At 45.2% G+C, this 22,631-nt stretch overlaps 1 protein-coding gene across 13 annotated transcripts in view; it reads right to left on the bottom strand.

Moving 5' to 3' along the window:
- The window catches only part of LOC139545742 (myocyte-specific enhancer factor 2C-like), a 94,536-nt gene that overhangs the window by 5,783 nt on the left and 66,122 nt on the right, over positions 1-22,631 (bottom strand). For 4 of the 13 annotated variants that reach the window (XM_071353837.1, XM_071353836.1, XM_071353845.1 and 1 more), the window contains exons 4-6: positions 15,197-15,340; positions 11,778-11,955; positions 10,894-10,941 (exon numbers count right to left, since the gene is read on the bottom strand). In XM_071353837.1, the coding sequence (XP_071209938.1) occupies positions 10,894-10,941; positions 11,778-11,955; positions 15,197-15,340 (370 nt within the window). Of the gene's footprint in view, positions 1-10,893; positions 10,942-11,777; positions 11,956-14,929; positions 15,068-15,196; positions 15,341-22,631 lie in introns of all 13 variants that reach the window. The other 9 variants (XM_071353839.1, XM_071353849.1, XM_071353840.1 and 6 more) reach the window with 6 other exon arrangements.

Raw genomic sequence — 22,631 nt, 5'->3', positions numbered from 1 at the left:
TACCAACGGGACATTAAGAACTGTAATATCTTATGTTTCACCGAGTCGTGGCTGAACGACGACATGGATAACACAGAGCTGGAGGCATTTTCAATGCACCGGCAGAACAGAGAAGATACGTCTGGTAAGACAAGGGGTAGGGCTGTGTGTCTTTTTGTCAACAACAACTGGTGAGCGATGTCTAATATTAAAGAAGTCTCGAAGTATTGTCCCTTATGATAAGCTGTAGACCACAGTATCTACCAAGAGAGTTCTCATCTATATTATTTGCAGCCGTCTACTTACCACCACAAACCGATGCTGGCACTAAGACCGCACTTAACCAACTCTATAAGGCCATAAGCAAACAAGACAATGCTCACCCAGAAGCAGCGCTTCTAGTGGCTGGGGACTTAAATACAGACAAACTTAAATCAGTTTTCCAAATTTTTACCAGCATGTCACATGTGCAACCAGAGGAAAAAAACTCTAGACCACCTTTACTCCACACACAGTATTGCATACAAAGCTCTCCCCCGCTCTCCATTTGGTAAATCTGACCATAATTCTATCCTCCTGATTCCTGATTACAAGCAAAAACTAAAGCAGGAAGTACCAGTGACTCGCTCAATAAGGAAGTGGTCAGATGAAGTGGTCAGGACTGTTTTGCTAGCACAGACTGGAATATGTTCTGGGATTCATCCAATGGCACTGAGAAGTATACCACCTCAGTCATCGACATCATCAATAAGTGCATCGACGACGTCGTCCCCACAGTGACCCTACGTACATATCCCAACCAGAAGCCATGGATCACAGGCAACATCCGCATCAAGCTAAAGGCTAGAGCTCCCGCATTCACTAATCCACACTGGACACTAATCCAGACGCCTATAAGAAATCCCGCTATGCACTCAGACGAACCATCAAACAAGCAAGCGTCAATACAGGATTAAGATTGAATCCTACTACACCGGCTCTGATGCTCGTCGGATGTGACAGGGCTTGAAAACTATTACAGACTACAAAGAGTAGCCCAGACGCAAGCTGCCCAGTGATGCGAGCCTACCAGACGAGCTAAAGGCCTTTTATGCTCGCTTCGAGGCAAGCTACGCTGAAGCATTCACGAGAGCACCAGCTGTTCTGGATGACTGTGTGATAACGGTCTCGGTAGCGAATGTGAGCAAGACCTTTAAACAGGTCAACATTCACAAGGCCGTGGGGCCAGATGGATTACCAGGACGTGTACTCAAAGCATGCGCGGACCAACTGGCAAGTGTCTTCACTGACATTTTAAACCTCTCCCTCACTGAGTCTGTAATATCTACATGTTTCAAGCAGACCACCATTGTCCCTGGCCTAAGGAAGCAAAGGTAACCTGCCTAAATTCGCATACCGTCCCAACAGATCCACAGATGACGCAATCTCAATCGCACTCTACACTGCCCTTTCCCACCTGGACAAAATAAACACCTATGTGAAAATGCTGTTCATTGACGAGAGCTCAGCGTTCAACACCATAGTGCCCATGACCCTGGGACTAAACACCTCCCTCTGCAACCGGATCCTGGACTTCCTGACAGGCCGCCCCCAGGTGGTAAGGGTAGTCAACAACACATCTGCCACGCTGATCCTCAACACCGGGGCCCCTCGGCGGTGTGTACTTAGTCCCCTCCTGTACTCCCTGTTCACCCATAACTGCGTGGCCAAACACGACTCCAACACCATCATTAAGTTTGCTGACAACACAACAGTCATAGGCCTGATCACTGACAACGATGAGACAGCCTATAGGGAGGAGGTAAGAGAACTGGCAGTGTGATGCCAGGCAAACAACCTCTCCCTCAATGTGAGCAAGACAAAGGAGCTGATCGCGGACTACAGGAAAAGGCCGAACAGGCCCCCATTAACATCAACGGGGCTGTAGTGGAGCGGGTCGAGAGTTTCAAGTTCCTTGGTGTCCACATCACCAACGATGGTCCAAATACACCAAGACAGTCGTGAAGAGGGCACAACAAAACCTTTTCCCCATCAGGAGACTGAAGAGATTTGGCATGGGTCCCCAGATCCTCAAAAAGTTCTACAGCTGCACCATCGAGAGCATCCTGACCGGTTGCATCACCACGCTACAGAGGTGCTACAGAGGGTAGTGCGTACGGCCCAGTACACCACTGGGGCCAAGCTTCCTGCAATCCAGGACCTATATAATAGGCGGTGTCAGAGGGAAGCCCATAAATTTGAGAGAGCTTCCAGTCACCTAAATCATAGACTGTTTTCCTTGCTACCGCACTTCAAGCAGTACCAGACCTCCAAGTCTAGGACCAAAAGGTTCCTTAACAGCGTCTACCCCCAAGCCATAAGACTGCTGAATTATTAATAAAATGGCCACCGGACTATTATATTGACCCCCCCCCCCCCCCCCTCCATTTGTTTTGTACACTGCTGCTAGTCATTGTTTATTATCTATGCATAGTCACTTCATCCCTACCTACATGTACAAATTATCTCTAACCTGTACCCCCGCACACTGACTTGGTACCAGCACCCCCTGTATAAAGCCTCGTTATTGTTATGTTATTGTGTTACTTTTTATTATTTTTTACTTTAGTTTATTTGGTAAATATTTTCTTAACTAACAGTGCAGTTCAAGAAGAGTTAAGGGCTTGTAAGTAAGCATTTCACGGTAAGGTCTACACTTGTTGTATTCGGCGCATGTGACAAGCAAAGTTTGATTTGATGCTGTACTGCGGAAACCATTACTTCAAATATTCAAATTATTCAACTAGTGGAGGAGTGGATATGCTACTGTCCTAGAGCCAGAGAGAGAGGTCACTTCCACCAAGTTGATCCCACACAATTCTCCCATCTCCACCTGATTTGGCTGGTTTGTGAGTACATATTCTTTCCTTTCTTAGAGAAATGTCCATTTTACCTCTGTCACTGTCATTTACCCTGCATCTAGCCAGTGAGTCGTGTTAAAAACATCAAATTATGGCCTAGGAGACCACAAAGGGACAGGACCCATCATTTGGCCATCAGCGCTAAACACATGTGTTGCCTCTTCTAGACAAAGACCCTGCTTCGGGGTAGACACCCAATCCACATTCCTCCTCCGACAGACTGACTGGAGGACTGAGTTTAGCACCCACGCCACACACAAACCAGTGGGGCACCCTCCCAGCAACATCCCATTAAAAACGAGAGAGAGTGAGCAGTGTATATGCTTTGTTTCTAACCCAATCCCGCAGCCTGCTTTCCCCCCCAATTCCGAGGGGTAGAACAGAGAGCGCAGTATGGACGTTTCCCACTTGAAAGAGGGGCAGGAATTATACGTTAGACATAAATGAATTTCCTAATCATATACTCCAGGGGAAAATGAGTCGCAGATGTCTTCCTGGGCAATTTCCCCCGCTGATCTTTGTTTAATTTGAGAGCGAGGTTTTTGTTGTTTGGAAATGAAAAGTCTCGAAAGCTCAATTTGAACAAACTGAAGAGTAAACGACCGCTAGCGGTGAAAGAAAATGAGGCTGTGACAAAAAACAACAACTAGAAAAACAGTGTGTGTGTGTGTGTGTGTGTGTGTGTGTGTGTGTGTGTGTGTGTGTGTGTGTGTGTGTGTGTGTGTGTGTGTGTGTGTGTGCGTGTGTGCGTGCGTGCGTGCGTGCGTGCGTGCGCGCACGTGCGCGCACGTGCGTGTCTGCATGCTTGGATCCCTATGTGCAAAATTGTGTTACTATAGTGTCAGAGTTTATGTGAGTATCAAATAGCACTTGTCTGTGTGCGTGTGACTTTGAATGTGTCTATTACTGTACATGTCAACGATGAACGCATGTGTCCATTGAGGTGTGCCTGTGCATGACAGCGTACGTGTGCACAGAGCACGTGTATGGATGCACCTGTGCGTTTTGTATGGGAGCCTCTCCTAGAGCCACTCCATCCAGCTGCCTCATCAGCTCTGCTTGCCTCTCTCTCATCCTCATCGCTGGACTATTGTGCCGGGGAGTGAGCCCACGTGGAGAGACATGAATAGCGAATCAAAACAGCCGGAAAAGACTAGAAAATATCGGAGAATTACGTGTAGAAAAACCGAGACTGTCCAAAACATCCCAGGCTAAAAAACGTGAACGTGACAGCTATCAATGTATGTCGGGTCAAGTCAAGGTAAGGCTGTTACTGTACAGCCCATCTGATTCATAGCTCCCGGCCCAGAGGCTGAGTGTACGGTGAGGAGGGGATTTCAGGCAGCCATTTTAGGACAACAGCTCAGGCTGTAAATATGACTGGAGACTGGCAATAGCCCAGGAGATGGGCTTTATTACTTAAGGCAGGCAATTGGCAAGCGATATGGATGCTAGAGGTTCTCTACAGCTGCTAGTGACTGGTTTACAGTAGGTTGATCTGAACTGAAGACACTTGGATTATATCATGGATTGGGTACGGATCTTAACAACTTGGCTACAGATAGGCAAATACAGTAGCGAGCATCTGACTACAGACGTGCAGCAGCTCTGTGAGTCCAAGGCATCAAGACACGATCGTCCCGACACTGACAGTCAAACCTTTCCTCTTCGCCCGCTACCACCTCGCGCTGCAGAATAGAGCAGTGAGTTGAGGCAGACAAGAAGCAACCGTTTTGAGGAAGTACCAAAAAATGGAAACTCGCTGCCCAGATAAGAGTCAGCGACATCATCCGATTTGAAGTGGAGATGCAAAGGTGAAGGCTATTTATGTAGGCAGAGGAAGTCTGGGGATGCCAAACTGTGACTGTACGCTAACACACTGGCTGCCTTGCCTAAAGGTGCATCTCTGAACTTTTAACGTGTGCCTATTGGGCCTCATGCACACACACGCACACAGACAGACAGACAGACACATACACACATGGCTGGTGTGGTTAAACCAATGTACATTTAACTGTTACTGAACAATTTCTGATGTCCTGTTGTGGTCTAACGGGCGAGTTCCATCCCACTTTCGATACGCAGGCACTTCCGTTGAGGTTTGGCCTAACGTGCATTGAAATCTGAATCCACCAACTGAACTATGGCGCCATGCTAGTTAGCTAACTAACACCTTCTACTGTATCTATGCAGGCAATGGACAAAGATATAGGGATCATTGAGCTTTTTCTGTAAGAATAGGCCTTGTGTCTTCGTCTCAAGGCTCTTGTCTTGGACGAGAGGATTGGCAAACAGGACAGAGTGCATCTATGTTTCTGTAGACCTGTGCCAGGGTCTATTCTGTGTACTGTATATCTACACTGTACAAACATTGTTATTTCCATGACATAGACTGACCAGGTGAATCCAGGTGAATCCAGGTGAATCCCTTATTGATGTTACTCGTTAAATCCACTTCAATAAGTGTACAGTCGTGGCCAAAAGTTTTGAGAATGACACAAATATACATTTGCACAAAGTCTGTTGCCTCAGTTTGTATGATGGCAATTTGCATATACTCCAGAATGTTATGAAGAGTGATCAGATGAACTTCAATGAATTGTGTTTAATTGCAATTAAGTCCCTCTTTGTCATGCAAATTAACTGAATCCCAAAAAACATTTCCACTGCATTTCAGCCCTGCCACAAAAGGACCAGCTGACATCATGTCAGTGATTCTCTCGTTAACACAGGTGTGAGTGTTGATGAGGACAAGGCTGGAGATCACTCTGTCATGCTGATTGAGTTCAAATAACAGACTGGAAGCTTCAAAAGAAGGGTGGTGCTTGGAATCATTGTTCTTCCTCTGTCAACCATGGTTAGCTGCAAGGAAACACGTGCTGTCATCATTGTTTTGCACAAAAAGGGCTTCACAGGCAAGGATATTGCTGCCAGTACGATTGCACATAAATCAACCATTTATCGCATCATCAAGATCTTCAAGGAGAGCAATTGTTGTGAAGAAGGCTTCAGGGCACCCAAGAAAGTCCAGCAAGCGCCAGGACCGTCTCCTTAAGTTGATTCAGCTGTGGGATCGGGGCACCACCAGTACAGAGCTTGCTCAGGAATGGCAGCAGGCAGGTGTGAGTGCATCTGCACGCACAGTGAGGCGAAAAGTTTTGGAGGATGGCCTGGTGTCAAGAACGGCAGCAAAGAAGCCACTTCTCTCCAGGATAAACAGGAGAGAAGGAAAAATATCAGGGACAGACTGATATTCTGCAAAAGGTACAGGGATTGAACTGCTGAGGACTGGGGTAAAGTCCTTTCTCAGATGAATCCCCTTTCCGATTGTTTGGGGCATCCGGAAAAAAACTTGTCCGGAGAAGACAAGGTGAGCATTACCACCAGTCCTGTGTCATGCCAACAGTAAAGCATCCTGAGACCATTCATGTGTGGGGTTGCTTCTCAGCCAAGGGAGTGGGCTCACTCACAATTTTGTCGAAGAACACAGCCATGAATAAAGAATGGTACTTTTGACACATGTCAAAAGTACCATTACATCCTCAGAGAGCAACTTCTCCCAACCATCCAGGAACAGTTGGTTGACGAACAATGCCTTTTCCAGCATGATGGAGCACCTTGCCATAAGGCAAAAGTGATAACTAAGTGGCTCGGGGAACAAAACATTTATATTTTGGGTCCATGGCCAGGAAACTCCCCAGACCTTAAACCCATTGAGAACTTGTGGTCAATCCTCAAGAGGCAGGTGGACAAACAAAAACCCACAAATTCTGACAAACTCCAAGCATTGATTATGCAAGAATGGGCTGCCATCAGTCAGGATGTGGCCCAGGGTGGATTGCAGAGGTTTTGAAAAAGAAGGGTCAACACTGCAAATATTGACTCTCTGCATCAACTTCATGTAATTGTCAATAAAAGCCTTTGACACTTATGAAACGCTTGTAATTATACTTCAGTATTCCATAGTAACATCTGTCAAAAATATCTAAAGACACTGAAGCAGCAAACTTTGTGGAAATTAATATTTGTGTCATTCTCAAAACTTTTGGCCACGACTGTAGATGAAGGGGAGGAGATAGGTTAAAGAAGGATTTTTAAGCCTTGAGACAATTGAGACATGGATTGTGTATGTGTGCCATTCAGATGGTAATGGGCAAGACAAAAGATTTAAGTGCCTTTGTACGGGGTATGGTAGTAGGTGCCAGGCGCACCGGTTTGTGTAAAGAACTGCAACGATGCAGGGTTTTTCACACTCAACAGTTTCCCTTGAGTATCAAGAATGGTCCACCACCCAAAGGACATCCAGCCAACTTGATACAACTGTGGGAAGCATTGGAGTCAACATGAGCCAACATCCCTGTGGAATGCTTTCGACACCTTGGAGAGTACACGCCCTGACAAATTGGGGCTGTTCTGAGGGCAAAAGGGGGTACAACTCAATATTAGGAAGGTATTCCTAATGTTTTCTACACTCAGTGTATGTGTGTGTGTGTGTGTGTGCGTGTGCGTGTGTATGTGTGTGTGTGTGTGTGTGCGTGTGCGTGTGTGTGTGTGTGTGTGTGCCAGGCCTGTGTGCATGTGCGGGTGTGTGTGCGTTTGCCTATGACCTGTGGAGATATAGAGAGAGACAATGAGAGCAGGTCGATGAAGGGTGTCCCACTCCCAGCTTTAGAACACCTTCCATGTCCATTTGTGTATTTACAGTATGTAGCTGTCAGCAGCGGTTTGATCTCTGCTCTGCCTGCTTGTTTCACCATGTAGGAGAATGAACCAGCCCCTGTCACCTCTCACCTCGATCATTCATACCTTTCTCTCTCTCCTTCTCTCCATCTAACTCTCTCTTTCCCAAGCTGGCAAAGGGGTTGAAAGATGAGACACACTCACATAGAGATGTAAAAATACAAGCACACACACACACACACACACACACACACACACACACACACACACACACACACACACACACACACACACACACACACACACACACACACACACACACACACACACACACACACACACACACACACACACACACACACACACACACAGAGAGAGAGATACACGCACATCCCTGCCACACCGCTTTTACACCAAGGACGTGACAACTCGCCCTTCCAGTATCAAACTGTGTCATGTGTTGCTTATCAATCAAATCTGTCTAACAATGTTGGCACCCGTGGCATGAGTGGCACAAGGGGCTCTGTGTGTGTTTCTCTAAGAACGAGGGACATTTGATAAGAAAATCAAACGTCTGCAGCAAACACTAGGTCAAAACACTCACCACTGACAATCTGCTTTTCAAAGCAAAAGCGAACAAATAACCTCACACTGAGTCACACACAACCCAGAACATCATTAAAACCTATGACCGGCTTCACAGAACGCTTCCATCTGTGTCTCTCCCTGTTTCTCCTCCTGCACACATGAATGGCTGAATATTCATCATGTGGTTTTTCCCCCTGTAAGATTTAAGAGGGACTTTAATGGAATATTTTTTAGTTCCACATGAATCTCTCTCCATGGCGTGTTTTCACCGCGGCTGAGCGCACTGGGTCCTCACAGAGTGCCTCTATTCATTGCCGCGGCGACACAAAGGCTACATTTGAAGCACGCTCTGGAGCACGCTGCCGACGGAACACACACTACAACAAACGACTCTGTTGTGTGTGTGTGAGTGTGTGAGGGGCCAGACAGAGGGACCGGGCTCTGACCCCTACCAGGGAGCCCTGGGGACCAGACAGGGCTGCCCAGCTGTGCTCCCTTGACCCCCCCCCCCTACCCCTTACTGAGAAACTAACCCCCCAGACCCAGTCTAATACTCCCCCCTCTCCTTCTGCTGTCTGTGCCCTATCTGCGAGGGCTTCACCAATTGCCTATTGGCTGACTATAAGACAAACCGTTGAATATCATCTGTACAGCAAATTGTGACCACATATAACCCCACAAACACACATGTACATCCATTCAAACTCATGCAAATAAATGCAGACACACACAAACACATGGCCTGATTTACTTTCCACAGGAACATTATGGCATGGCGAGCCACGCTCATGTTAAATGTATTTTGCTCAAGACATATGATAGTAGATAGCCTATTAATGAGTTAAAATATCCAAACAAAATTAGACGTATGTGTGTTGTCAAGATAGAGGAAATAAACAGTGGTTAAAGGGTCGTATAATGCAGTGTGATGATGCTCGGCTCATTAAGACATAGCGCGCACACATCCACACACACACACACACACACACACACACACACACACACACACACACACACACACACACACACACACACACACACACACACACACACACACACACACACACACACACACACACACACAAACACACACATGACACATTATAGTGCCCTCAAAGCTCATCAATAAGCTAAGGACCCTGGGACTAAACACCTCTCTCTGCAACTGGATCCTGGACTTCCTGACGGGCCGCCCCCAGGTGGTAAGGGTAGGTAACAACACATCCGCCACTCTGATCCTCAACACAGGGACCCCTCAGGGGTGCGTGCTCAGCCCCCTCCTGTACTCCCTGTTCACTCATGACTGCACGGCCAGGCACGACTCCAACACCATCATTAAATTTGCCGATGACACAACAGTGCTAGGCCTGATCACCGACAACAACGAGACAGCCTATAGGGAGGAGGTCAGAGACCTGGCCGTGTGGTGCCAGGACAACAACCGCTCCCTCAACGTGATCAAGACAAAGGAGAAGATTGTGGACTACAGGAAAAGGAGGACCGAGCACGCCCAAATTCTCATTGACGGGGCTGCTGTGGAGCAGGTTGAGAGCTTCAAGTTCCTTGGTGTCCACATCACCAACAAACTAACATGGTCCAAGCACACCATGACAGTCGTGAAGCGGGCACGACAAAACCTATTCCCCCTCAGGAGACTGAAAAGATTTGGCATGGGTTCTCAGATCCTCAAAAGTTTCTACAGCTGCACCATCGAGAGCATCCTGACCGGTTGCATCACTGCCTGGTATGGCAACTGCTCAGCCTCCGACCGCAATGCACTACAGAGGGTAGTGCGAACGCCCCAGTACATCACTGGGGCCAAGCTTTCTGCCATCCAGGACTTCTGTACCAGGCGGTGTCAGAGGAAGGCCCTGAAAATTGTGAAAGACTCCAGCCACCCTAGTCATAGATTGTTCTCTCTGCTACCAAACGGCAGGCGGTACCGGAGCACCAAGTCTAGGTCCAAGATGCTTCTAAACAGCTTCTACCCCCAAGCCATAAGACTCCTGAAAACCTAGTCAAATGGCTACCCAGACTATTCACATTGCCACCCCCTCTCTACAACACTGCCACTCTCTGTTGTCATCTATGCATAGCCACTTTAATTAACTCTACCTACATGTACTGTACTTACTACCTCAACTAACCGGCACCCCCCTGTATATATTGTTATTTTTTACTGCTCCTCTTTAATTACTTGTTACTTTTATCTCTTATTCTTATCCGTATTTTTTGAAACTGCACTGTCGGTTAGGGGCTCGTAAGTCAGTATTTCACTGTAAGGTCTACACCTGTTGTATTCGGCGCATGTGACGAATACAATTTGATTTGATTTGATTTGACACACAGAAAGCGAGAGCAAAAGACAGAAGGATAAATAAAAGCAAAGGCATAACACCTCTGATCCCTAAGATCCCTCAAACTCACATACACAGCACCTTCCCTTTTGCGATTGAATGTCTTCCTACCCACTCTAATATTATTTTCTTTCCCTTTTTCCACTTGTTAGAGAATTGCTGAGCCGAGACCAGGATGTACCACGGACACAGAACTGGACAAACATTCCCCGAGGAACTCCAAGACCATTAAAATCAACACGTCAAGGACAGGAACTCAATTTTAGTTTAGGTTTCGTATTAGTCATGAGTTTAATGGCCTGGGTGGGAGAGTGGGTGCCCTGTGTATGTGTGTTTATCTGTGTGTGTGTGTTTATCTGTGTGTGTGAGAAGGACGATGCCATCCTTACCAGCACTGGTAACCGCACCAGTGGTGAGGTCAGCACCCATGAGGCCACCTGAAAGATGAAAGAGGGATGAGAGGAAAAGAGGAAGACATTAGAGGAGAGACCTCCCTCCTTCACACCCACATCCTATCAGCTCCCTCCTCCTCTCTCGCCTTTCAGTGACACTCTGTCTAAGTTACTTTAACCATCAGCCCTTCTTCTTTTGTGCCAGGGCTGATGTGTGTGTGTGTGTGTGTGTGTGTGTGTGTGTGTGTGTGTGTGTGTGTGTGTGTGTGTGTGTGTGTGTGTGTGTGTGTGTGTGTGTGTGTGTGTGTGTGTGTGTGTGTGTGTGTGTGTGTGTGTGTGTGTAAACCCAAATTCCACTGCTTTCCAACAAACCATAAGTTCTAGTCAAACGGACGCTGCGAGTGGATACTGGACGATAGCGTCCCAAAAAAATGACGCATTTTGTATTTTTAAGTCGTGCGAGGTGGAGGAGTAGGAGGAGCGTGAGCGTGTGCAGTTAGTGTGGTGGCGGCAGCGCCAAAACTCATATTTACTTTGTGCCGGCGCGCGGTGCATCCAGGCCTAATGACAGGGTGAGGGTGTGGGCAGCAGGCTACTGCCCAGAGGGACAAAATAGAGCCTTCAGACAACAATAACAAACCGACAGGCCTCATGTGCTTATGTCACCGGCAACTTAAAACCTAAACATTGGGCCTGACATCCCCAGGACAGCGCCTCACAGTAAATGAAGGGGACTGCTGACTTGGTTTGAATGTAATATTGAGTCACCTTCCCTTAAATGAAATATCAGTCAGTAGAGCGGACCTTATTTCCTGTGTGCGTTACCCTGAATGGTTATGGAGGGCTTCTCTTGAAAGAGTTTGTGTTTGTTTGTGTGTTACCTGCACTGGCAGGTCTGTGTGTGACACCGGGGGACATGCTGGTCCTCTGCATGTGCTGTGCCAGGGGCAGCAGGTTGTGGTTGCCTAGGGAACCTCCTGGGTGGCTGTAGATGAGACTGTTCTGGTTGCTAACGGGGATGGACACCGGCATCTCGTAGTTGGAGGGGGGCACACCCTGCTGAGAGAGAGACAAAAGAAACACATGATTAAACACAATAGAGAGACAAAACAAAAGAACACAACAATTGAATACACAGGCATAGAGATAACTGTTAAACATTACAGTGGAAGAGAGAAACAAAATAATCCAATGCTAAAGAAATATCACAGCTAGAATGAAACAGTGAGCGAGAGAAAGAAAGCGATAAACGAGAAAGAAAGCACAGTCATACAAAAAAGGTCAACGACCAGATAATATCGCGACTGAAAGGGACTTTTACTTGTCACCCAGGACTGAGAAAAAAAATTGTTTGTTGAATGTGGACGGTCTCTTCCCACAGTGGCATCTTTAAAGGGTCAACCACCATCTACAATGTCAATATACTTGTCTCTCTATGTCCCCATCGTTGACTCTCTGTGCCTGTTTCACCCTTTGATTAACATTGTGACATCCTAACATAGCCGACTTCCAGGGAAAAGAACAGTAAATCTCAGAAAACACAACAACTTTTCACTGTGTGGTCATTGTTTCTCATTCCAATGCACAGATCCTTTTGAAGCAGATATGGAAGCTGATATCGTCTACTACAAATGTACTCGTTCTGAATGAGCTCAATTTTGTGGAGCAAGATGTTGGGAATCTATATACTGTATGATTTTGGTGAATGTACAGTATATTATATAAACACCATTCTAAGGTTTTTACTAAAATAGAGGTATGTCTCTGTCATGTCGAGATCAAGTGTTTTTTAAGTGGCAGGTAAGACTAGCAGCATGTGGATGAGGTTGGTTGGTTGGTAGCTAGGCCCCTAGGCCCCTAGGCCCCTAGGCCCCTAGCGACAGATTTGTCATGTTTATCGTGTCACTCCACCATAGGGCTTAACCTTGGGAGTGCCCTGGAAGTGGTCGCTCCTGGATGTTAGCTTAAAGAAGTAGAAAATATAGCCCTAATTGTAGCCATGTGTCCCAGAGCGATGAAAGGGCTCATCAGTGAGAACATCAGCCAGAGGAAATCGGATATGAGCTCTACCTCGTCTTCTTTTTACATTTTCTCTCCCCTCTAACTTTTCCCTTTAAGCCACACAAGTATACTTTTTGGGCTCCAAAACCCTTGACTTTCACCTCGTCTTCATTGCTGTCTCTCCCTCTCTCTCACCCGTTTTGGGGGCTTTTGCTGAAGCCCTTTGCAGACGCGGGTTAGCCAGCAGTCTTGGGTGTCTGGTTGATTTCTTAAATTGCTCAAAAGGGAGCACCTCCGATTCTATTTCACGTTTAAATACGTTTTTTCCATTCCTCAACCACTTTTGCTTTCTGGATGAATAAGCTTGGGGGCCAGTGTTTGTGTGTGTGTGTGTGTGTGTGGGTGGGTGTGCGTACAGTGGGCCCCCTCTGCAAGCTGTCATTTCAGTGGTGCCATCCTTCCTGTTTTCACTCATCCTCCCCTGCGACCCAGAGGCCCTGTGCTAGGCAGACGTCATGACCACACGCTGAACTGCCACTTGTTGTGTGCAGACACCCTTACTGCCACTGCCCCCCCCACCCCACCCAAACCCTAACCCAACCTCACTCCGACCCCGGCCTCTAACCACAACACCCCCTCCACCCCCTCTACTGTACTCTGCCAGAGGTTACTGTTCCCTTTCGATGATCTACTGTGGAATCATCTCTTTCTCCATGGCTATAATGCTAACCATTCCAAGAACTCACAACCTCTTGGTTCACAGCATTCCTATATTCCTGCTACGCCTCCATGTCTGTGTCAATAACGGATTACACCTGTATTCCTACACTTTGCTCTTCAAAGTAAATCTCAGCTCTGTTAAAAGTACACTCAAGGAAAACTATGTTATTTATCATACTGTTTAAGGAGTAACATTAAAACAGAATAATATGCCATACAAAAATTTGACAACTATCTAGAAAAAACCAAAATTGCTTAAATAAGTCAAACAAAGCAATGATGAGAGAATAACTGATAATTAACTGATAATTGACACAAACATGGTGGCGTGGCAGGAAGATCGAAATGCCACGAAGAAGTAGTTGTGTGTTCAAATCCCAGGTGCGACGTGAACAATAATTACTGTACAAACGAACATGCACAATGCAATTATGTATGTCCACGTGTGTCAAATAGTGTATGTTAAAAGCACTGTTTGTGTAACTAGTTTCACAGCCATGTTTTGAGGTAAGATGCCCAAATAATAATTTGTAGTTGAAGGAATGTATGAGACAATTTGAGCCAACACGTCACTTTAAGTTGACAGAATTTCTGCCAAAGTTTTCTCAAGTTGGAGCCAGGTTTGGGCCAACAATTTTTGTTGTTGTTCTGGGAACACTTTGACCAAAAGTTGAGTAAACAAAAAAAGTCAGGATCCTGTTACTTAATAATAATGAGTTGAATCAACTAGACTTGTGGGTGGGGTTTTTTACAGTGAGGGAGGGCCTTCATTTCATGTTTTATTCAAATTTATGTAATGAGGGCTACAGTAGGGTGTGAATTTGCATATGTGTTTGTGTGTGTGCGTGCGCACGTGTGCATGTGCCTATGTGCCTGTTGTTTTCGAGCTTTAGCATCTGTCCCTCTGTTGTTTCGGGTGACTGAGCAGTGTATAGCGTGGGCGCAGGAGAAGAGGAACTGCATGCAAACCACACCGCCCTTGAGAGCCAGGCAAGGGATCATGGGTAAAGGGTTAAAGGTGTGATGTCACAAATGGAGCCAGAGGTTTAAGAGTGTGAGAGGCGAAGCGCGCACTATACTTGAACTAAACCACTAAGGTAATGACGCTTAGGTGAGTTAGCTGCTATGGATACACGTATGTGTAGGGGCTTCAAAGTATGAGGAAGTCTTATCTTGTGTTTTTTTTCTTCTCCGGACGTGCAGTGCTGTGTCACACAATGCTGGGCTAATAGGGGGTTAATTTGGATGCTTGTTACTCAGTGTCCATCATTTAGCCAGCTGAGACTGCATGCTGTGTAAGTCCAGTACTTACAGGTATCTTATAAGTTTTGATCATATGATCAAACTCCTCGTTTATCTGTTTATATTTCTCCTCAGTGCGCGGGGTGAGGGTGAGAGCAGACTCGAGCTCCGGGCTCTCGCCACCTTTGTTCTCCTTCTTGCTTAATGCCTGCCGGGTCCCACCAAAAACCCCATCAGATGGACAGCAGACGCACGGATGGAAAAAGGGAGAAAGAAAGAAAAGAAAGAGAGAGAGGGGGGTGAGAAGAAAGCTCAGGGAGTGTCGGGCGGTACTTACACACAGTCTCTGTCTGCTGATCATCAGATCAATGTCTTCATTTATTTTCCTGTACTTGTCCTCAGACTCGGGGCTGTGGCCGACCGAGTCGTCTGCGTCGGGGTCAGGGCTGTCACAGCCGTTTAGACCCTTCTTTCTCAACGTCTGCAAACAGAGCAGTCGCACAACACAGTTGAAGGGCAGGGGAACAGGACCCAGAGTAGTGCAGGGGAGAGGACATGTGGATTAGTCCCTTGTTAGAATGGATCCTGAGAATGGACTCAACTGACCAAAGGAATGAATGAGATGTATAAAAAAAGTGTGTGTGTGTGTCATAGAGGTTAAAGTGGGTACTAACGGGCTAAATGGGATGTGGTCCTTGGTATGGCATAAAGTGCTTTGACAGGATCTATTCCCATGTCCATCAATGTGAGATGGGATGGAATGGGGTGGGGACAGAGCGGTGTCCTTGTCAACAAGTTAACATGTAGCTAAACACTCAGAAGAACATAAATGATTTAATAACATTCACTAACAATACATAAAATCCATACTCCTCTCTCAAATGAGGCGCCATGGGGACAATCAACATTGTAATAACACAGAGACACGGTCAGTGATGAACATGGAAATAAAACATATTTCTGACATTGGCAGCTGAGGAGGCCGGGACGGGACCGTTATGGCTACAGATGTATGTGTGCGTTGGGTTTGTGTGTGGCAGGTGTGTGGTAGTGTAAGAGTGTGTGTTTGACAGACTGTGTATGCAGGCAGCAATCTCTCTCTTGGCCACCTGATGGCCACCTGATCCTGTTTCTGTGGCCACAGCACGCCCCCCCCCCCCCCCCCCCCTCCTTTCTCTCATTGCCACCGAAGGAGGAAAGGGAAGAGAAGAGCTGTCTTTCTATCCCTCGTTAGACCAAGATATACAGTATCTCACTAAAGTGGTAGTGATACAATTATATCTAACATCGTTTCTCTGCAAGTGTTGTTCTTGTGTATCTACAGCACGTGTTTTAACTTGTGTGTGTAGGTATGTAAGCAACAAGCTCTCACAGTCTCACTGCAGATTTAGACGACGTTTATCCACGTTTCTCCAAACAACAAATGTCAAAGTTGCTCCAATCATCACATTTTGAAAGTTAAGGGTTAAGGTTTTGGATAGGGTTAAAACATCAAGTTTAGGCACTCATTCTGAATGGATAAGGTAAGAGTTAAGGTTTAGGATAGGGTTAAAACTAAAAAGCTATAAAATAGTGTCCACCACTGCGATGGAACACGCAACGTTCTGATCCAGGTTTTGGATAGGGTTAAAACATTACATTTAGGCACTCATTCCAATTGGTTAAGGTAAGGGTTAAAGTTTGGGATAGGGTTAAAACTTTTTTTTTTTAAACAAGTGTCCTCTGGGAGAAAAACACACATAATGTATTCATATACAGTATAGCATTAATTTATTATATCTCTGTCCATATTGTCCATGAGTTTCTAGTAGATAGACCATATGGTTCAAGAAAATAGCCTAATTAATGAACAAAGCATGTAATCAGCAATGGCATTATTTTCAATTAACTCTGCAACTCTTCCAACTATTGACTTTCTTCACAACTGCCACCAGTTTGATGCCAAAATATTGACAACAAATACATATTGATAGAGTAAAATAAATACAGTATGTAAAAAAAAATCTATAAAGGAAATGTCATGCTGAAACACCAATGGTATTCACTAAGTTGATGGTTTATATTTCGGATAATGTTTAACAGCTTTGTCATTCTATATTTAATTTTAAAACCATCTTATTCAACTATTTCATATATTTTACATGTGATGATGCCACACAGAGGGACAGAGATAATTACAGACACCTGTGATAATCTGAAGTACCCAAACGGGCCACTAGATGTCTTGTAATAGATTACATGAAATCCTTGAAAGATACCAAAATGCGGGTAGTTTACTGGTAAACTTCTAAAGTTTCAAGTAAAATACCCTCCCTTTGCAACCCTACTCTTGAGCGATCTGCATGTGCTGGTGTGTTTGTTGATGTGTGTGTGTACATACACACACTGCAGTGTTGAGTGCAGAGATGTGTCCCATATTGTGTAGATTAGATTTACAGTGAGTGAAGTAGTGAAATGAAAGGTGTAGCAACTGATAGTTAGAGCTTCCATCAAAGACCCACCTCCCCTCCCTCCCTCCCTCCCTCCCTCCCTCCCTCCCTCCCTTCCCCTCCCTTCCCCTCTCTCTCTCCTCCACAGAGGCCGGCTATAATAAAAGGAGATTAGTCTACAGGAAGAGTATCACAGACCCGCTCCTGTCTGCACAGACGACGGCGCTTCACGCTGCTTTCATCTGGGCCTCCCTATCACACCCACCACTGTAATTACATTATCTTTAATGCAGCTTAGATTTGATGGTGATCATATGTGTGTGTGTGTCTCAATGCTAGAGACAAATAGAGAGAGTGAGATAATGGGAGAGAGAGAGATGCTAAAATAAATTAATCTCACCATTTTATTCTCCTCATTTGTGTGACACTCTGCTTGTCGTCGCAAGCAGAGAAGCGCACTACTGTAAATTGATAGAAGTGACTAAGAGTGAGCCGCCTGTTTATAAAACAAATAACACTCCAGTCATCTCTGATGTCAGGAGAATAAAGCTATTTTTAAAGTGTGGTTTTAGTGAACTGAGGGCTTCGTTTGTGAGAACGCTGTTTGATGCCGGAGGCGTCTCGTGGTGAGGTAGCGTGTCAAGATTCACTAGCCTCTCTGTCCCTCTCTCTCTGTCTCTCTCTCTGTGTCTCTCTCTGTGTCTCTCTCTCTCTCTCTCTCTCTCTCTCTTTTTTAAATATTTGGATACTCTGCTCTGGTCTTTAGTGTAGTTGTGTAGTACAGTATCAAACTGTACTACAACCTTGAGACCCATATGGCGTGACTGATATGGGGCAGTGGGCCTGTCTGGGGGTGTTGATGAGGTAGTGGGATGGAGGGTGGGAGTGTTATATGACTTTGAGGCATGTGGCCCTGGCTTAGCTTTCCACGGGGGCTCAGCAGTTTAAGGGTGCCATGCAAGGTCGCTATGCCACTCATCCCAGACATGCCCACCTGTCAGACACATCACACCTGTTGCCAAGTGCTGCCATCCAGCCAATCAGAGGCAATGCAGCCATGACATGGCTATAGAAGGCCTTTTTTCTCTCTCTCTCTCTCTCTCTCTCTCTCTCTCTCTCTCTCTCTCTCTCTCTCTCTCTCTCTCTCTCTCTCTCTCTCTCTCTCTCTCTCTCTCTCTCTCTCTCTCTCTCTCTCTCTCTCTCTCTCTCTCTCTCTCAATTCAATTCAATTCAATTGACTTTATTGACATGGCAAGTTATTATTACTTACATTGTCAAAGTATACATATCGAAAAATTTAAATAAAATATATATGTATATATATACACAAAATATATATATATTTATATATAAATAAATGGTGGGATTAACAGCAATAATAATAGTAGTAGTGGACATGGGATTACCATTAATAACAGCTACAACAACAATATTAATCAGAACAACAATACATTAAAGCAACAGTAGTAGACCAGTGTCAACATGACTGAGAAGACACATGACCTGGTACGAAAGACAAAACAAAACTAAGCTAAATGGGAAATATTATCAACATTACTTTGCATTTTTCACTGGCTGTCCCTCAGGCTGTGGCAGGAGGACACATATTTGGCTGCCAAAACTGCACATTTTGGCTTTTCACCCAATAAATATTTGAATTTTTCTTCATCTTTTATAGTTTCAAATTCTTTGTATTGAATTATAATTTTGGGAAAGAAATATGCTCTTAGGTCTGAGTATTTGTCACAGTGTAGTAGGAAATGCACTTCTGTCTCTACCTCTCCCCTGGAGCAGAGTGAGCACAGCCTGTCCTCCCTGGGCAGCCAGGTTTGTCTGTGACGACCGGTCTCTATAGCCAGACTGTGCTCACTGAGTCTGTACCTAGTCAATGTTTTCCTCAGTTTTCTATCAGTCACAGTGGTCAGATAGTCTGCCACCATGTACTGTCTGTTTAGAGCCAAATAGCATTGAAGTTTACTTTGATTTTTTGTGGTGTCTTTCCAATAGGTTATATATTTTTCTTTTTGTTTTGTGATGATTTGGTTGGGCCAGATTTTCTGAGGGCTGTCCCGAGGCTCTATGGGGTTGGTTTGGGTTGGTGAACTGAGCCTCAGAACCAGCTGGCTGAGGGGACTCTTCTCTGGTTTCATCTCTTGACATTGTAGAGCTGTGTGATGGAATGTTTTAGGGTCACTTGTTTTTAGATGGTTGTAAAATTTGATGGCTCTTTTTTCTATTCGAATGAGGAGGGGATATTGGCCCAATTCTGCCCTACATGCGTTATTTGGAGTTTTTCTTTGTACTTGCAATACAGTCTTGCAAAACTCTGCATGCAATACTTCAATTGGATGTTTGTCCCATTTAGTAAATTCATTATTAGACAGCGGACCCCATACTTCACTGCCATATAGAGCAATTGGTTCTATAACTGATTGAAAAATTTTGATCCAGATTCTAATTGGAATTTCAATTTTGATGTTCCTTTTAATGGCATAGAATGCTCTTCTTGCTTTGTCTCTCAGCTCATTCACAGCCATGTGAAAGCTACCTGTGTTGCTGATATTTAGTCCTAGATATCTCTCTCTCTCTCTCTCTCTCTCTCTCTCTCTCTCTCTCTCTCTCTCTCTCTCTCTCTCTCTCTCTCTCTCTACTCCCTGCTTCCCTCTGTCGTTGTGCCCCATTGACCTCTGCTTAGTTCCCTGCCTCTCTTACCCAGTCTACTCCGTCATCCACTGCTGCTCCATTCGTGGCCTGCTGTTTTAGATTCACTGACATCATTTCAAAAGCGAGGAAATCAGTGGCCAGTGTTTCAGAACGATAAATAAAAGTAAAATTATACATTTTCCCGCTAATGTAGTCATAGTCGATATAGAAAGAAAGATAAATACACCATGTCAAGAAATGGCAGGAAAATAAAGAACTGTTCAGGGGATATGTAGATAATGCAAACATAGTGATAAAACACCTCACTCACGTCAAATGCTCAAATTTACGCTGTTTTATTCCCACATATTTTCACTTACATCAAATGTTTCCAGTCTGTCTATCTAAAAATAATAATTGTGAGGGAAAAAATACCTCGGTACGAAGATCAAGATGCTGACATCTTAATAGCAGTTGGAGATAAAAGCTCCGTGATCCACAGTCCAAAGCTATATTGATGATAACAAAGCGGAAAATAGGCTACCCTGGACACACTTTGAAGTGAGAGAGAGAGAGATGAGAAAAAGAGGAAGCAAGACAGGAGGAAAAGAGGGATTGAAAGAGAGAGAGAGAGTGATGGAGAAAGAAAGCAAGAATGCGAGAGAGGAAAGACTGCTCGGCTGCTTGGCTGTTTGTCTCTGTCCCTGTCTCTCCCTTTTTGGAGGCTTGCTCCTAGTTTGTGAGAACGCTGTTTGATGCCGGAGGCGTCTCGTGGTGAGGTAGCGTGTCAAGATTCACTAGCCTCTCTGTCCCTCTCTCTCTGTCTCTCTCTCTGTGTCTCTCTCTCTCTCTCTCTCTCTCTCCCTTTTTGGAGGCTTGCTCCTAATTAAACTCCTTCCTCGTGATGTTCCCTCCTGGCTCGGCCTGTCAGGGGGCCTGTGTGCAGAAGGAGGAGTGTACACACTGTGTCCTACATACCATACCCTCTTCATCTGTACCCTTCAACTCCACACCCCACCTCACACCCTAAGCTGAGAATATAGGCTTTTTGAAGGTGCATTACAAAACCATGAATGCAATGCACACTTATGTCATGCATAATAATATTTCTTGGAACGTGCTACTTTGTAATCAGGGTGATTTTGGGTGGGTATTTCAAGGGGTATACCACAGGTTATTTTGGTTTCTAGTTTATGCAGCGTGAGGGACAGCTGACGCTAGAGCCCATGCTATACCAGGGTTCGCTGTTGGGAACTCTGCCACCCTGACCATTTCTCTCTCTCTCTCTCTTTCTCTCTTTCTCTCTTTCTCTCTCTCTCTCTCTCTCGTTTGCTTGTTGGAGACAACCCTTGCCCAGGTGGGGGCTTTGGCTCGTATTTTAGGAGTGTTCAACTGGTGATCATTCCAGTGGCCTCATCCCTGGGTAATCTTGGCAGTGGGGTATGACGGCTAAGGCGTACATTCAATATTGTGTTTATGACCAATGGTGACAGATGGGCGGTTGATGTTTCGCAAGGTCCTCAAGACCAACAACATTAACTGCATAGATTTTGGGTGAGAGCAGAGCATACAAAATTATGGACAATGACTATGGCCTTATCAAGTAAAGATCAGTGAAAACTGAAAGAAAGATACCTTTCTTGTAAATACAGTACATTCGGGAAAGTGTTAGCCTGATTCTAAAATGGATTAAATAAATAATTTTCCTCATCAATCTACACACAATACCCCATAATGACAAAGTGCAAACAGGTTTTTAGAAATCAAATGTTTTGCAAATAAATACAGAAATACCTTATTCACATAAGTATTTAGACCCTTTACTATGAGACTCGAAATTGAGCTCAGGTGCATCCTGTTTCATTTGATCATCCTTGCGATGTCTCTACAACTTGATTGGAGCCCACCGTGGTAAATTCAAATGATTAGACATGATTTGGAAAGCCACACACCTGTCTATATAAGGTCCCACAGTTGACAGTGCATGTCAGAGTAAAATCCAAGCCATGAGGTCAAAGGAATTGTCCGTAGAGCTCCGAGACAGGATTGTGTCGCACGGCCAAACGGAGCAATCGGGGGAGAAGGGCCTTGGTCAGGGAATAGACCAAGAACACGATGGTCACTTTGATAGAGCTCCAGAGCTCATCTGTGGAGATGGGAGAACCTTCCAGAGGAACAACCATCTCTGCAGCACTCAACCAATCAGGCCTTTATGGTAGAATGGCCAGACAGAAGCCACTACTCAGTAAAAGGCACATGACAACCCGCTTGGAGTTTGCCCAAAAGCACCTAAATGACTCTGACCATGAGAAACAATATTTTTTGGGGTCTGATGAAACCAAGATTGAACTCTTTGGCCTGAATGCCAAGCGTCAGGTCTCGAGGAAACCTGTCACCATCCCTACGGTGAAGCATGGTGGTGGCAACATCATGCTGTGGGGATATTTTTCAGCTGCAGGGACTGGGAGACTAGTCAGGATCGAGGGAAAGATGAACGGAGCAGTACAGAGATCCTTGATAAAAACCTGCCCCAGAGTGCTCAGGACCGCAGACTGTCTGAATACTTCTTGTACTTGTGTGGTCAAATTCAGCACTTGCTGAACAAGCACAAACAAGCACATTAAAGGGTTTCAAATAACAAGGTAACTTATGGTTAATCATGTTTGGTGTGTGGAAGAAAGGGAAAATCATGAGGGATTG

Source organism: Salvelinus alpinus, chromosome 19 (genome assembly GCF_045679555.1).
Source record: "Salvelinus alpinus chromosome 19, SLU_Salpinus.1, whole genome shotgun sequence".
Taxonomy (NCBI): domain Eukaryota; kingdom Metazoa; phylum Chordata; class Actinopteri; order Salmoniformes; family Salmonidae; genus Salvelinus; species Salvelinus alpinus.
This window is presented reverse-complemented; position numbering and strand designations above follow the sequence as displayed.